General features: G+C 38.2%; 1 protein-coding gene across 1 annotated transcript in view; it reads right to left on the reverse strand.

The window, feature by feature from the left end:
* Positions 1–13,168, reverse strand: part of TRPM1 (transient receptor potential cation channel subfamily M member 1) — a 125,837-nt gene that overhangs the window by 18,056 nt on the left and 94,613 nt on the right. The window contains exons 12-19 of the mRNA XM_072869546.1: positions 12,418–12,518; positions 9,466–9,639; positions 8,284–8,418; positions 7,287–7,337; positions 5,587–5,727; positions 4,288–4,317; positions 1,526–1,815; positions 748–976 (exon numbers count right to left, since the gene is read on the reverse strand). Of these exons, the coding sequence (XP_072725647.1) occupies positions 748–976; positions 1,526–1,815; positions 4,288–4,317; positions 5,587–5,727; positions 7,287–7,337; positions 8,284–8,418; positions 9,466–9,639; positions 12,418–12,518 (1,151 nt within the window). The remainder of the gene's footprint in view (positions 1–747; positions 977–1,525; positions 1,816–4,287; positions 4,318–5,586; positions 5,728–7,286; positions 7,338–8,283; positions 8,419–9,465; positions 9,640–12,417; positions 12,519–13,168) is intronic.

Consider the following 13,168-nt stretch of genomic DNA (forward strand, 5'->3'; position numbering starts at 1 on the left):
ACAAGGAGGTGAGACTGAAGGTGGCACCATCATGATGGGCCTCCATACACGTAACAGCAACTGCATAATATAACAAAGAAAGGATTATATTCACATGAAAACACACACAAGCAAGCACTGCTCTACTTCCTTAACATTGGGTCACTCATGTTTCTCTTTTATGCCAGCCTCCTCACATTACTCATTTTTTTCTAAATCCAACAATTGGGAAATATAAAAATCAGTCACAGAGACCATATCATCAAATCACAGAAGAGAGAAATAAAAATCACATAGTTTCACACAGTGCAATTGCACAGATTCCACTCTTTTCAACACTAAGTCTCGACTCTGTGTCTTCCAGTACAATATTAAGCAATGTAAGGAAGCATGTATCCATGTCTGGTTCATTTTCTCTCTGTTCCCATTGCGTGGACCCCTAATGGAGATCTTCTTGGTTGTATCCAACTAATTTTTAATCAAAGGTGTATGTTTTCAATGAACAGATATCATCATTAATTGAAAGCCACACTTCACTCTCAGATTCCAATCATACTAAGCCTTTTATGGATTTATATTTTCTTTTGTCATGGGGTAATGTTCCTTAGATATCCTGAATTTGGAAACCACAAAAATTAGCTTTAAAACAGGTATGTTCTTAAAACATCTATAATTACTAAGCCAATTTGTTCTATGCATACACTATGTATAATGCAGTGTTACATGCAACAAACTACATATTTGAAAACAACTGCAGAACAGAAATACCTTAAGGCCTGGGTTTTTCCGCATGCGTAGTCGCCCCATCCACATATCTGTTAAGAGCATCTGGCTGCATGTGTGAGCAATGAAGTCCCTGTGTTTAGCTGCCACAGCCAATTTCAGGCAGGTAGAATTACTCCAGTTTTTCAGTTCATAGGTCAGTAGTTTCATGGCAATCTGCTCATCATGTTTATAGGACTGATCCAAGAGTTCAACAGCCAGCTGGCCAAAATCTCTGGAAAATGCAAGATAAGTCCAGTGAAGTTTGATTTAGAAATCAGTGATTGCTTGCATTTGGGGTTTTAATTCTGTTCACAGGGGGTCATGTTTTTCCACACACCCATGGAAACACATGACAAGAACAACTGAGTCTCAAGCTTGATTTGCGACAGTCTACAAAAGTTCCAAGCAAATTTTTAGTGACCAGAGAGAATTAGCTTAGACTGATAACATCTTAAGGCCAGTTTAGATACCCCTTAATTTACGTGAGTAAATCCTGAAAATAACTTTGTGAAATAAAACTAGCTAGTTTTACAGAGAAAGAAGCTGAAGAAAGAACGTGTTCTGTCAGAAAAAATGCAAGTCTTCTCCTTGCTAGTGTTGCCTTCAGATTCTGAGACCACATTTTGGACCACATGTTTACTGTTGATAAATTGGCTCCAAATGGCATTCTGTGAACCTACATTCTAGAAATCAATTGTACTTGACTAAAAGTAAAGTTTCTCAGCAGGTCAGACAACCCTCTATATGAAGTAGACATAAAGTCTGCTCTGCATCTACTAACTTTGAGTTGTTGTCCAGATCCTGAGAGATGTCGTCCACCAGCTCACTCTCAGAAGACTCATGGGCCATAGACTTGTACAGTTTACAGGCCACAAGTGCCTTGGCCATGGTTTCCTCCCCTCGCTGCCAAAGGAAGAGTGCCATCTTTTGCCGTTTCATCAGCACGGCCCATACCATCAGTTCATGAAAGGGATACTGAAAGCGGCTGACTTCTGGGTCATCCACATCAATATCGATCTCTTCCTCCTTTTTCTTCTTCTTCTTCTTCCCTTTGGTGGGAGGCTCGTCATCCTGGGAAGAAAAGAAGAAAGAATGTTCTCATCAATTTTTAACAGCTTACCTGACAATGGCACCATGCACAGAACAAGTATTGAGAGGACATATTAATAGTTAAAGTTCTAATTTGTTTTTGCTGTTTGCTACAATGAATGCCAATAGCAATAAAAATATGAAGAACATGTGACAGAGCATGCACTGGGCTAGCACACACAGCTTAGTATTTTATTCAGAGAACCGTTTCTTGCATACTTAATTACAAGTCAGCCATCTTGGATAAGTACAGTAGAACCCTATTGTACTGAAGGCGTCACTTTACACTGCGTTGTAAGTAGATCTCTACCACATGTGTAATTGCAGAAGTTGACCTGCAATGAATTAATATTTAATGAATTCCACTGCAGTGTCAATGGAGCTTTAACAAACCTGAATTCACTATGAATAGGTTCCACTATAATTTCTGATTTGATATGTCTGCATCTATTCCTGAAGAACAGTGCTGTGTATCTTACAGGTATCAAAGCAGTTTTCAGACTGGCATGCAGGTGGAGAGAGTGGTAACATGCAAATGGAAAAGACAGGCAGGTAGCATCCTTAAGAACAGCAAGATACTAAAGGGAGTCTTCACCTTTGAATAAGCAATCTCCTCTTATGTATGCAGTGCAAACGGAAGGTATAAGTATCCCATTTCTTAAAGGGATAGGGAGGATAGGCCATTACTACAGGAACCAACATGGAAGTAACTGAAGGGAAGTACTGACAATGAAGCAGGATCCTGAAGGGAGAAAAGCCATGATTGGGAAAATTACGGTTTAAATAACGTAGGAAGAACATTGCACAAATAGGTGTAGACAGAGCTCATCATCATTGCAGACCTTGATTCCAATCTCAGAAGTGGATTGCAAGTAAAAGCAATTACCATTCTACAAAATTAGTTTCTGTTCAAACAAGCTCAGCATAATGCACTATTTTTGGACAAAATATGAATTTAAATCCAAATTTAGGGTTCAGCTCACACTCCAGGTTTTCAAAGATGAGTCTTCAGCTCAACAATTAAGTATGCATTTCTCTTCCAGCAGTTTTAAGAACTGCAAGTGGTGACCTCTGTCTCTTATGGAAAATTCAGAGGTCATTAATTGCATGCACATGAAGAAAGTGTTGAGCATTTCTGAAGCACAGGACATAAAATCTCAAATGGAGGACCAAAAATTAGGTCCTCCCCACATTAGGAAAATCAAATCAAAACAAAACCCTGGGTAAGAAAGACGAAGTGCTAAGGAGTTTAAACTTCCTCTTTTAGAGCTGCTAACACTGGAAATGAAAGAAACCCAAACACTTGGAGTTGCATCAATTTACTGACCACTTCAGCAAAAGAAACGTTAATTTTTCTTTTCACCTTTTCTTTCTCTTGGAAGAAGAGAGTGGGCTACACCCACTGTCAAGTAGAGAAAACACTTCAGTTTGTGCCACATAAACATTTCTCACTGAAAGAAATAGGAAAATCAAATGTGCTTTTGGAGAAGCACTAAGCAACCTACGTGTGAGCAATGCTGATTAAAAAGGGCCGCACCTCTGAGGGGCTGAGCTTTTGGCCTTGAGCCATTAGAAAATAGGAAGCTGATCAGAGAGATTAAACATAACCTGGACTTTCTCTGTAGAGAAGAAAGCTGCTTATCTGCTTGGGGAAATAGAGGCTTTTGTGTGTGGGCATAGTTCACATCAAATGTAACACAAGCAACATGTACATATACTGTGTTTGAATGCATTAATAAAAGCGTACTTCACAGAGAAATGTACCTACCCTCTTTGTGTAAATGCTTTCCTGGTTTATATTAATACTTTTTTCAGAAACAAAAGCAACTACCTCCAAAACAGAGTGAGTTTTTAGGCATCATCCCAGACTTGATTCTCATCAATTCAGAATTTCTGCAGACACGCAAGTGATTGTGGCAGGGGTTGGACCCAAAATTCTGGATCAGCTTCATCATTTACAAAGCATGGTGCCATCACGGTAGCAAGGATGTTTTATAGTGGAGGACAGCATCTAACATGTCAGACCACCTTGTTTTTTCACTCCAGTTAAATGTTTTCTCTATGATAAAACCTCATTCGCGCATAAATTGTTACTTCATGGTTAAAAGGGATTTGACCATAAGTAGCACTGTTGGATCACATTCTCTTTTCAATATTACCGATGTTCATATCTGAATGATTAAGTCTACAATACATTCCAACATGGAATGTGTTATTACATAATAGTGCTAAAAACTGCCTGAAGACTATTGAGCAAAGCTTTAAGCAGCTCTCAAGATCCTACCCATAAAAAAAATTCAGAAGTACTTCATAGGCTGTTTACAAAATGGAAGATCCTATCTAGTTGAAATTTACTTTAAGCCACAGTAATAGTGAAAAAGTTAAAGAGCAAGAGCAGAACTGTACCAAGAAATGCTTTGATAAAAACAGTATTTTACAATAAATCTAACTTACCTCCATCCCTAGTAGTTTAAGAGCTTTTGGCTGAATATTAAAAATAGAAAAGAAAATAAGTTAGATGGGAGGGAAAATTCAAAGACCAAAAAATACCAAGGAAAAACACATTTTCATTTACAAATGTACAGTATTTATTATTAAACTTACTATTCTAAATAATTGTACCAATAATGGTACAATTAATTTATCTCCCTCTTAATTGTATTTGCAGGAAGTCAATGGGTTAGAAAATATTTTCCATCCTGCACTCAAGTGAAATATTTTGATTCAGATGGAAGAGTTAAATGAATCATTCAATAATATACTGCTTTGAGAATTAAAATCACCACATGGTCACAAAAGCTCGAAAAAAATAGTGCTTCTAAGCACACGCAGGGTAAAGATACCCATAGGAAATAGTAAAAAATATACTAGATCTTCAAACGTCTCACAATTTCCCATTTAAAAAATCCCTCTCTTCTATTGTGAAATCTCTGGTTTACATTTTATGTAAAAGGTTTATTTGTTTGTTCCATCAGACAGTACTACACTATATATGTACTATGTATCGGCTACAGGATACTTGGGCTTTGAGTGGCCTTCTGACCATTTGTGGGGCTAGTTTCCTAGTGTGTTTCCAAGTGTGGGGCTTTCTGTAATTAGGCTAGGAAGCTTCACTTGACCTTCAAAGCTGAACCAAACAAATAAACAGGCTAATGAAGAAAATTATTCTATTTGCTTAGAACACACTTTTTAACAAAGCAAGGGCCATGCTTGATATTCTCAGGATTGGTACATGGCTAAGAAATGCTTTACTGAGACTGCAGTGGCTTCCGTAGGATAAGATTTACACTCAGAGCAGTTCTTTACAGGACTTATTGTAACAGGTTCATAGCTATTCTGTATTCAGACTAAACTCTCTGCCTTACCCAAATTAAGGATACTATTGGTTATAATTACTTGATCAATAGGCCTGGCTTGACCAATATAGTTTACAGTTATAAGAGAGCTACAGCTTTAAGGAGGAATAAGTAAATATGCAAACACCACAGTTAGAAATGCTTGGATTGTAAACTACTGAAATAGGAGGAAATTCACCTCCAGATCAATGTATTTACCACTTTTTGGGTCCTCCCATCCTTTAACATAGATGTTTTACAGGTTCCTTATATAACTTCACTACCAGAGTTTCAACTTCAGTCTTGCAGCGTTTCTTTAGAATTTAACATGTAGTGTTTCACAAAGACAAAGGAATAGATTATTACTTATTTTTTACCATCAGCATGATGGCCACATCCAGAATGAACTCATTCTTACCCTCTTTGGTCCAAATAAATTATTATAAAGAGTCCGAAAACTTTTTCGAGTATAGTTGCAGCGATAAGCTCCACCCATGAGATATTCAAGTACAAGACCAATATCTATTAGGCTGATATGATAATCTGGTGGAAGATTTCCCTACCAAAAAAACAAACAAAAAACCCCAAAGTAAGGACTTAGGATAAGAAAACATAACATACATTAAATTGCCTTGCTAGACATACCATGTCATGTTTAAATTGGCACATGGGTATTATTTACAGCCACTGGTTTCAGCCTCTGAATATTGTACGAAATGAATGATAACTGATTCACATAATGAAAATTTCTGGAGGCCAAATTTTTTTTTGTTTTGTTGTTGGCAGTATTTATAGTTGAGGACAAATTTTCATTTGATTGACTCATACAATATGTCAGTGTCCACACAAGCCTGAGTTGTTCGCAAGGGTTATATTGATGAAATTAAATGACTTTGTACTGATTATCATTACTCCAGTATAAAAGCATGACTTAATTTCACGGTGAATATCAGGCATAGTTTACATTTTATGGAAACTTATATTTCATCATACTATCTACCGACTTAAGACTACAACGCAGAACATGATTTAGATTAACGTGCAGCCCAGAATCAAAGAAAAAGGCAGACTACTGTGACACTTAAAAACTGGATAGTATTGACTCTGGTATTGACTCTGCTAGAACCATGAGCTGAAAACTGTGCTTCATTGTTCAAACTACATCCTACAACAATAAGTGATTCTACAGCACCACTGAGCAGTTGCTATGATGAAACAACTATATCCTAAGCAAACACATCACCTCCATGTTAACCCAACCGAATCCCCGAGACTGCCGCTGAATGAGTGAGCCATGAAAATGCGATGAAAAGGAAGAGACAGACAGAAAGCAGAATGCAGAAGAGCATTAGTAACACTCAAAAAGACAAACACTGAATGAGAAAAGTGTTAAACTATGAAGTAGATCAATATGAATTATACATTAACCCAGTACTGCGTAATTCCCACATTTAAACCTCCCAGGAATAAATTGGAGTTTTCCTTGCAAAAAGGAATACAGGCTATTTCATGTAGCTGAATTTTACTGAATAAAAGCTCCAAAACCTCAAAGAGAGCAAATACAACAACAAATCTTACAATGACCCTACTGACGTATAATGAACAAATTTACATGTAATGGAAACAAATAGGTAACAAATTTAGGACTTATAGCACTGAGAAACAGAACAGATTTTCTCCCAAGTAAAAGTAGGATTGATGGGAGAAAAGTAACTAAAAAACACACAAGGAAACAAACAAAAGGGAACAAATTCTGTGCTTGTGAGTGGGGCTTCCAGTTAACCTAGCAGGCCTTTCCTTCCTGCTCCTCCTTTGCAATGCTGCATTTCTTCTTGTAGAGAAGAAACAGTATCAACCTAAATCTCAAATGATACATTACATCACTAGGAGCTTACCTTTCCTTTCCTTGGTTTTTAAATTACTAGCAGTGCAGTATAGCCATACCTGATTTAGACTGACGTCACTGTTTGTCACAAGAAGTAATTTAACTTTATTTTTCTTAACAGCTACCATCTAATTTCAAATGTCTGCTTTCCCCCATGATATGCTTGCTTTTACTGTTGACTCACATGGCTAATGTAATCATGCAAATGTAATGCTGCTGTTAGTTAAGCTTACCTTTTTCACATCTCTGACTAGCAAATGCAGTGTATTTGGTGGACCCAATCTCTGAAACAAAAATAATTCACGGTCCATTAGAGCTTCAATTCTTCAGATTTTTTGCAAACACAAATGTAATTAATGATCTGGCACTGTAAGCAGAACTTTAGGCAACGATGTGCCATCACACTCTGCAGGGGTGAAAAGAAGGAACTGGGCTACAATGACAAACACATTTCTATCAAGAGCTGTGTAATCCCTTTCTTATAATTCTTTATGTGGTGACTCAAGTCACAGCAGTTGGTGGTATTGTCTGAACTTGTACTTGCTGCAGGAGGCATAAAGGGACTAGAGGACTAGACTGAGGTTATGTTATATGAATGCTGTCCTATACTAGCTGCCACTTAAATGATGGGAAGAAAAGGTCTAGAAATAGTTATGTTCCTGATGAATTTGCTGTGGGTTGAGTCGGGGAGAATTTGAATAAAAAGGCATGATGTTCTATGGTTTTGGGAAAACATTTTGCTTTGCTGGGCCACAAGGAAAAATGACACTGACTTCTGCAATGTGCTAAGAATAAAAGTTGCTGTGTAAGTACTTTGCAAAAATTACAGGCTTATTTCAATAATATTAAAGTATTCATACATGAAAAGTAATTGAGATTAAAAGTAAATGACCACTACTGGCTGGTATTAAATTTTTACCCTCTACATTAGTTCTTTAAGTGTTCTGAATGTGCGTTTTAAATACATCACTATATTTACATAACAAACTGCAATAGCTTCTGAAAGCTGCTCTAGGCTTATTAATTAGGAATGTGTATACGTAAGGAAACAACAGGACACCACATGTAGTAGCAATGGCTCCCTTTACCACTATCCAACATCTGTGTATTGTCAGGGCTCAGAGCATTTTGGAAAAACAGGCATATCTCAGAAGGAGAAGAAAAAGGACGCCCTTGTTAAATACAGTAGCAAAGATAACACAGGACATTTTATTATTTCTGCTCGCTCACGGTATTATAAAGTTCTTCCAGTCGAGGAATAGTGAGGAAGTGCTGCATGTTCACTCCATTCTCAATAAGTAGTTTCACAAAGTCCACTCGATCCAGAACCAATGCATCCAGCATAGCCTGCTCCAGGGAATTCACCTGAATTGCAGAATGTGAGACTACATAAGCACAGGAGAGTTGGCTGGCCAAAAACCACAAACATTTTCATTACTTAGGATATTCCCAAGTTCCCAAATATGTTGATTAATCTGTAAGTGAAAAGGAATTTAGAAAATGACGTTTTACCCATGTGCAAGTCAATACAGATGGTAGAGTCTTCCGATGAGGTCTTGGGTGAGAGGAGAGCAGTGAAAGAAACCTTTAGCAATACAACTTCAGCTTTCAATCATTTTGTTTAGTATTTTTAACTAAACGAGGCATACCATTCTTCACACATTATGTGAAAAAGAGATTTACTTCCTCAACATGATAGGAACAAGTTAAAATTTAAGAAAAACGCACTGTATATGTTTAAGAAGAGGTTGACATAATTTACCCTGATAACTTGCATATGTATCATCCACTCAAACTGCTGCCTCACACAGAAAAGGCAACATATAATGCCAAGACTCAAGTCATTTGGGAAGAAGCACTTCCTCTTCCTTCACCAACCTGGCTTTGCCTTTGGAAAATGTTGGTCAGGAAGCCTAATGGATCTTCTCTTAATATGGTCTAAGGGGTTAGAACCCAGTAGGAGAGGGGAAAACCCCTTGAGCAGTAATCCCTTTGACACATGAACTTCAACCCAGACAACAGAACAATCTAACCTATTGCAACTGGAAAATTAAGCAGTTAGAAATGAAGATGTTTCAACTGCCTTCACTGGGTAAATAACATGTACAAGGAAGGATGAAGATGTTCACTGGTGTTCTTATTTCCTTCTGACAAGTGCAAGGAAGAAGATGCAGCAGATAAGCACTGACTTGTACTATTGTGGTATGGGTGCATGTGGTGCACATGGGATGAGAGAGGGATTCCTGGCTCAAAGACTGAAGAGCATCCCTACAGAATCTACTGCTGGTCTTGTGAGAATGGGCAAATAAGCATTCTGTAGAATGAAAATGTGTATTTTCCTTCTCTCTCTGTCCCCCAGGATTAAAAAAAATTAATTCTTCAACAGTTTTAATACAAATACTTTCATCTCACCCAGTTCAGGAGTTCAAGCTTTCTTGGGTCTGTTTCTTCTTCTGGCTCTTCTTTTCCTTTTCCTCCCTTTTTCTTCCCTTTTCCTTTTCCTCTGGCTGCTTTAGTTTGAGCTGCTGGAGATTTCTTTTCCTTCTCAGGAGCTGTACCATCAGGAGCTGTAAGGCTTCCTAAAGGCTGTATTTAATAATGCATTAGAAGTATTAGAAATCTAATTGATGATACAGTGACTATTTAATTGAATACACTCCTATTGAACCTGCTCCCCAGTCACCACTTCTTACATGCAGTCAACTAAAAGTGATAATTTCCTTAAGTATAAGGACCTTTTTGCATAGCTGCAGCTTTACACTTTTTTTAAAGCTGTTATGTCTAATGTAGTCAGTAACACTGAAAGTCAAAGCAGTGAAGTAGGTAGACTGTGAAGGATTTATCTCGCAAAATAAAATCAGCGTGAGAGGACTGGGAAGAGACACTACTCAATTTTGTGACTGTTGTGGTTTGACCCCAGACGGCAACTAAGCACCACACAGCTGCTTGCTCACTCCCCCCTGGTGGGATAGGGGAGAGAATCAGAAGAGTAAAAGTGAGAAAACTCGTGGGCTGAGATAAAGACAGTTTAATAGGGAAAGCAAAAGCCGCGCACGCAAGCAAAGCAAAACAAGGAATTCATTTACTACTTCCCATCAGCATGCAGGTGTTCAGCCATCTCCAGGAAAGCAGGGCTCCATCACACATAATGGTTACTTGGGAAGACAAATGCCATCACTCCAGACGTCCCCCCCCTTCCTTCTTCTTCCCCCAGCTTTATATGCTGAGCATGATGTCATATGGTGTGGGATATCCCTTTGGTCAGTTGGGGTCAGCTGTCCCAGCTGTGTCCCCTCCCAGCTTCTTATGCACACCCCCAGCCTACTTGCTGGTGGGGTGGTGTGAGAAGCAGAAAAGGCCTTGACTCTGTGTAAGCACTGCTCTGCAGTAACTAAAACATCCCTGTATTATCAACACTGTTTGCAGCACAAATCCAAAACGTTGCCCCATATAGCTACTATAAAGAAAATTAACTCTACCCCAGCCAAAACCAGCACATTGACAGTTCAGTTTCTTTGCTTTCAGTGAAAGCAATAGTTGCCAAAACAAATAGCAACAAGCAGGATAAGGAGGTGGACAGAAAGAGCTTAATAAGAATGTTGCATGATCCCAAATAGCATCCATACTGCAGAGGGAGAAAGGAGAGGAAAGAGCCACTAACTGGTTCATTCTGCACACAATATTTCTGTTTATACCTCTTCAGACACATTTACTCTTCGCAACGTCCTTCCGCTTTCCAATCTATCTACCCAAGACAGGCAGGCACACATGCAAATAACTTGACACTACTTGTCTGTGATGTGGAGGCTTAACTTGCCCCAGCTAATGCTTAGGTTATATAACCTCCATGAACACATAAACTGGACTACAACTATCCATGCTCTGCACATAGAACTACAGAACCAAGCCTTTAACAAGGCCTGTTTTCTGCAGTTTTGTTCATCTTAAAAAAATCTTCTCTGCCTAGCTACCATGAATCCATTCGTAAGCCTGGACAAAACTGCAACTGCCAACTTGCAGCACAGGCTAGTCTGAAAGCAATCTTTATAAATTTGAAATGACAGTGAATCGCAATTGGCTGATACTGTTTCCACAAATTGTTGCAGAGTATGAGTATGAAATAGGCCAAACCAGTAACTGGCTTCAGTTGCTAGGTGGTACCTCTGAATCTAACCACAATAATACAAAGATTGGAACATTCCGTCCAAATAAATGTTTTATAGTAATAATACCTCATTATCTTCAGGATGATTAAATCCTCTCTGTATAAGCATTTTAATGAACCTTGAATATTGGAAACATCACATTACTGTAAGTGAAGGAATAAAACTGCATATGCAGCAACATTTGTTTAAATTTAATTATATGGGCTTCCAAATGAAATAAATCTCACCATTATGTATAGCGCTCCTTTGAGTGTCATTTTATTGCATAGTTTCAGGAAAGACAACTAATTAAAGAAAAAAAAAAATTCTTGCACTTCATTCTTACTGCCTCTTTCAGTCTGGTCCGTTCATGACACGTTATAGTAATTCAACACCAGATGGTTCACACAGTAAAGCAAAAAGCACCAGTACAGTGAGACATGAAAGTGGCTTAAATAGAGGATTTTAGTTACACAGATGAACAAAGGCACTGCAGTGTTTCACCATGGATTTCAACTACTGCAGCATCAAACTCCAACAATTTGAGAAAGAAAATCCAATTTCAGGACCTAAAGCTTTACCGAAGATCTGCTTCTTAGTTCATCTGGCACAGCTCTGCCTGCCAGAGGCCTGTTTTCTGCAATGGTTTCTTCTGGTCATCAGGATTTTGCTCCATTAATCCAGAGATTTTCACAGCTGTTAATGAAGTGAGCAACACAATTCCTTCTAAGCAGCTCCGTGAATTTCCTTGCCGCGTACTTTAGTAGGTAGCTGGGGACCTTGTCAACTGCTAGCACATGTCAGTGACACAGACAGTCAGAAGTCTAGGCAATGCTAGTTCATCACACAAGTTCACTGAGGGTGACCAGGACTGCTATTGTCCAGCTGTATGTAAGGCCACAGATTGTTTCCAGGAAGTGCCTTTTTTTTTTCTTTCAAATCCCACAAGGAATCTTAAATAAGGTTATTTTTCTGCTTGTCATTAAATTGCCTTTCTTTCTTTCACAGAGTTTAAATTATTGCTAAATATTTGCAAATGGCAGTATAATGAAATTACAAAACAAATAGGTCATTCTTAATTAATGAGAGATCCTACATCAGTTTGGCATAAACCAGAATTCAATACTGTTTCTCCTGCCAACAAAATCCAAGGTGTGAATATTCCACCACTTATTTTAAATTGATAACAAACAATATGACTAGGAAAACTTTGTCTTACTGGCCAGTGGTGTCCAAAGACAAAGATTTGGCTGCGTGCAATGTCTACACGATTCCAGGCCAAAGCCAAGCTGAGCTGGTCTGGAGCAGATGCATTGGTACCTAAAGAGAAACACACAGATGTTTAGTATTTCACACATGATGAAACCAGATCGGACAACCTTCTGTAATTCACTTCTCCAAGAACTAGAAAACAGCAAGCCTGACTCCATATCATCCTACCATTAGAATAATTCTACCACAAAGCAGTGGATTCATCAAATCAATTTATAGCATCTTCCATTTAACCCCATAATCCTAATTTCAAAAGGATTAACCAAATTGTCTCCCTTTTTTTCCTTAAAGCTCCCACATTGACTTTATATTCTGATGCTAAAGATAGACATTTAACTGTTCTAAAAGACTCCTCCTCTCAGCTCCTTTGGCTGATGCTGTAGGCATGAGTATAATAATTCCTCTCTTTATTTCTTAGCTCTGGGGACTCCAGTGATCCCGTATTGATCCTGTATCAACTACTATATACCTGCAGACAGAAAACAGTTGTTTCAGCAAACATAACAAAATCCAAATAAATATGGAACTGATCCTAAATTTTGCCCTAAGGCTTAAAGAACACAATCCGAGATCTGGAAAAATCCAGACAATCTTTTAATCTTCCCACCTTTTTTTATAACTTTATTAATATATGCTAGAACTGCAATAAAATGTGTTGAAATATCAGTGGTATAGTTGTTGCAGCATTCCCATCCCAG

This window comes from Ciconia boyciana, chromosome 8 (assembly GCF_034638445.1).
Source record: "Ciconia boyciana chromosome 8, ASM3463844v1, whole genome shotgun sequence".
Taxonomy (NCBI): domain Eukaryota; kingdom Metazoa; phylum Chordata; class Aves; order Ciconiiformes; family Ciconiidae; genus Ciconia; species Ciconia boyciana.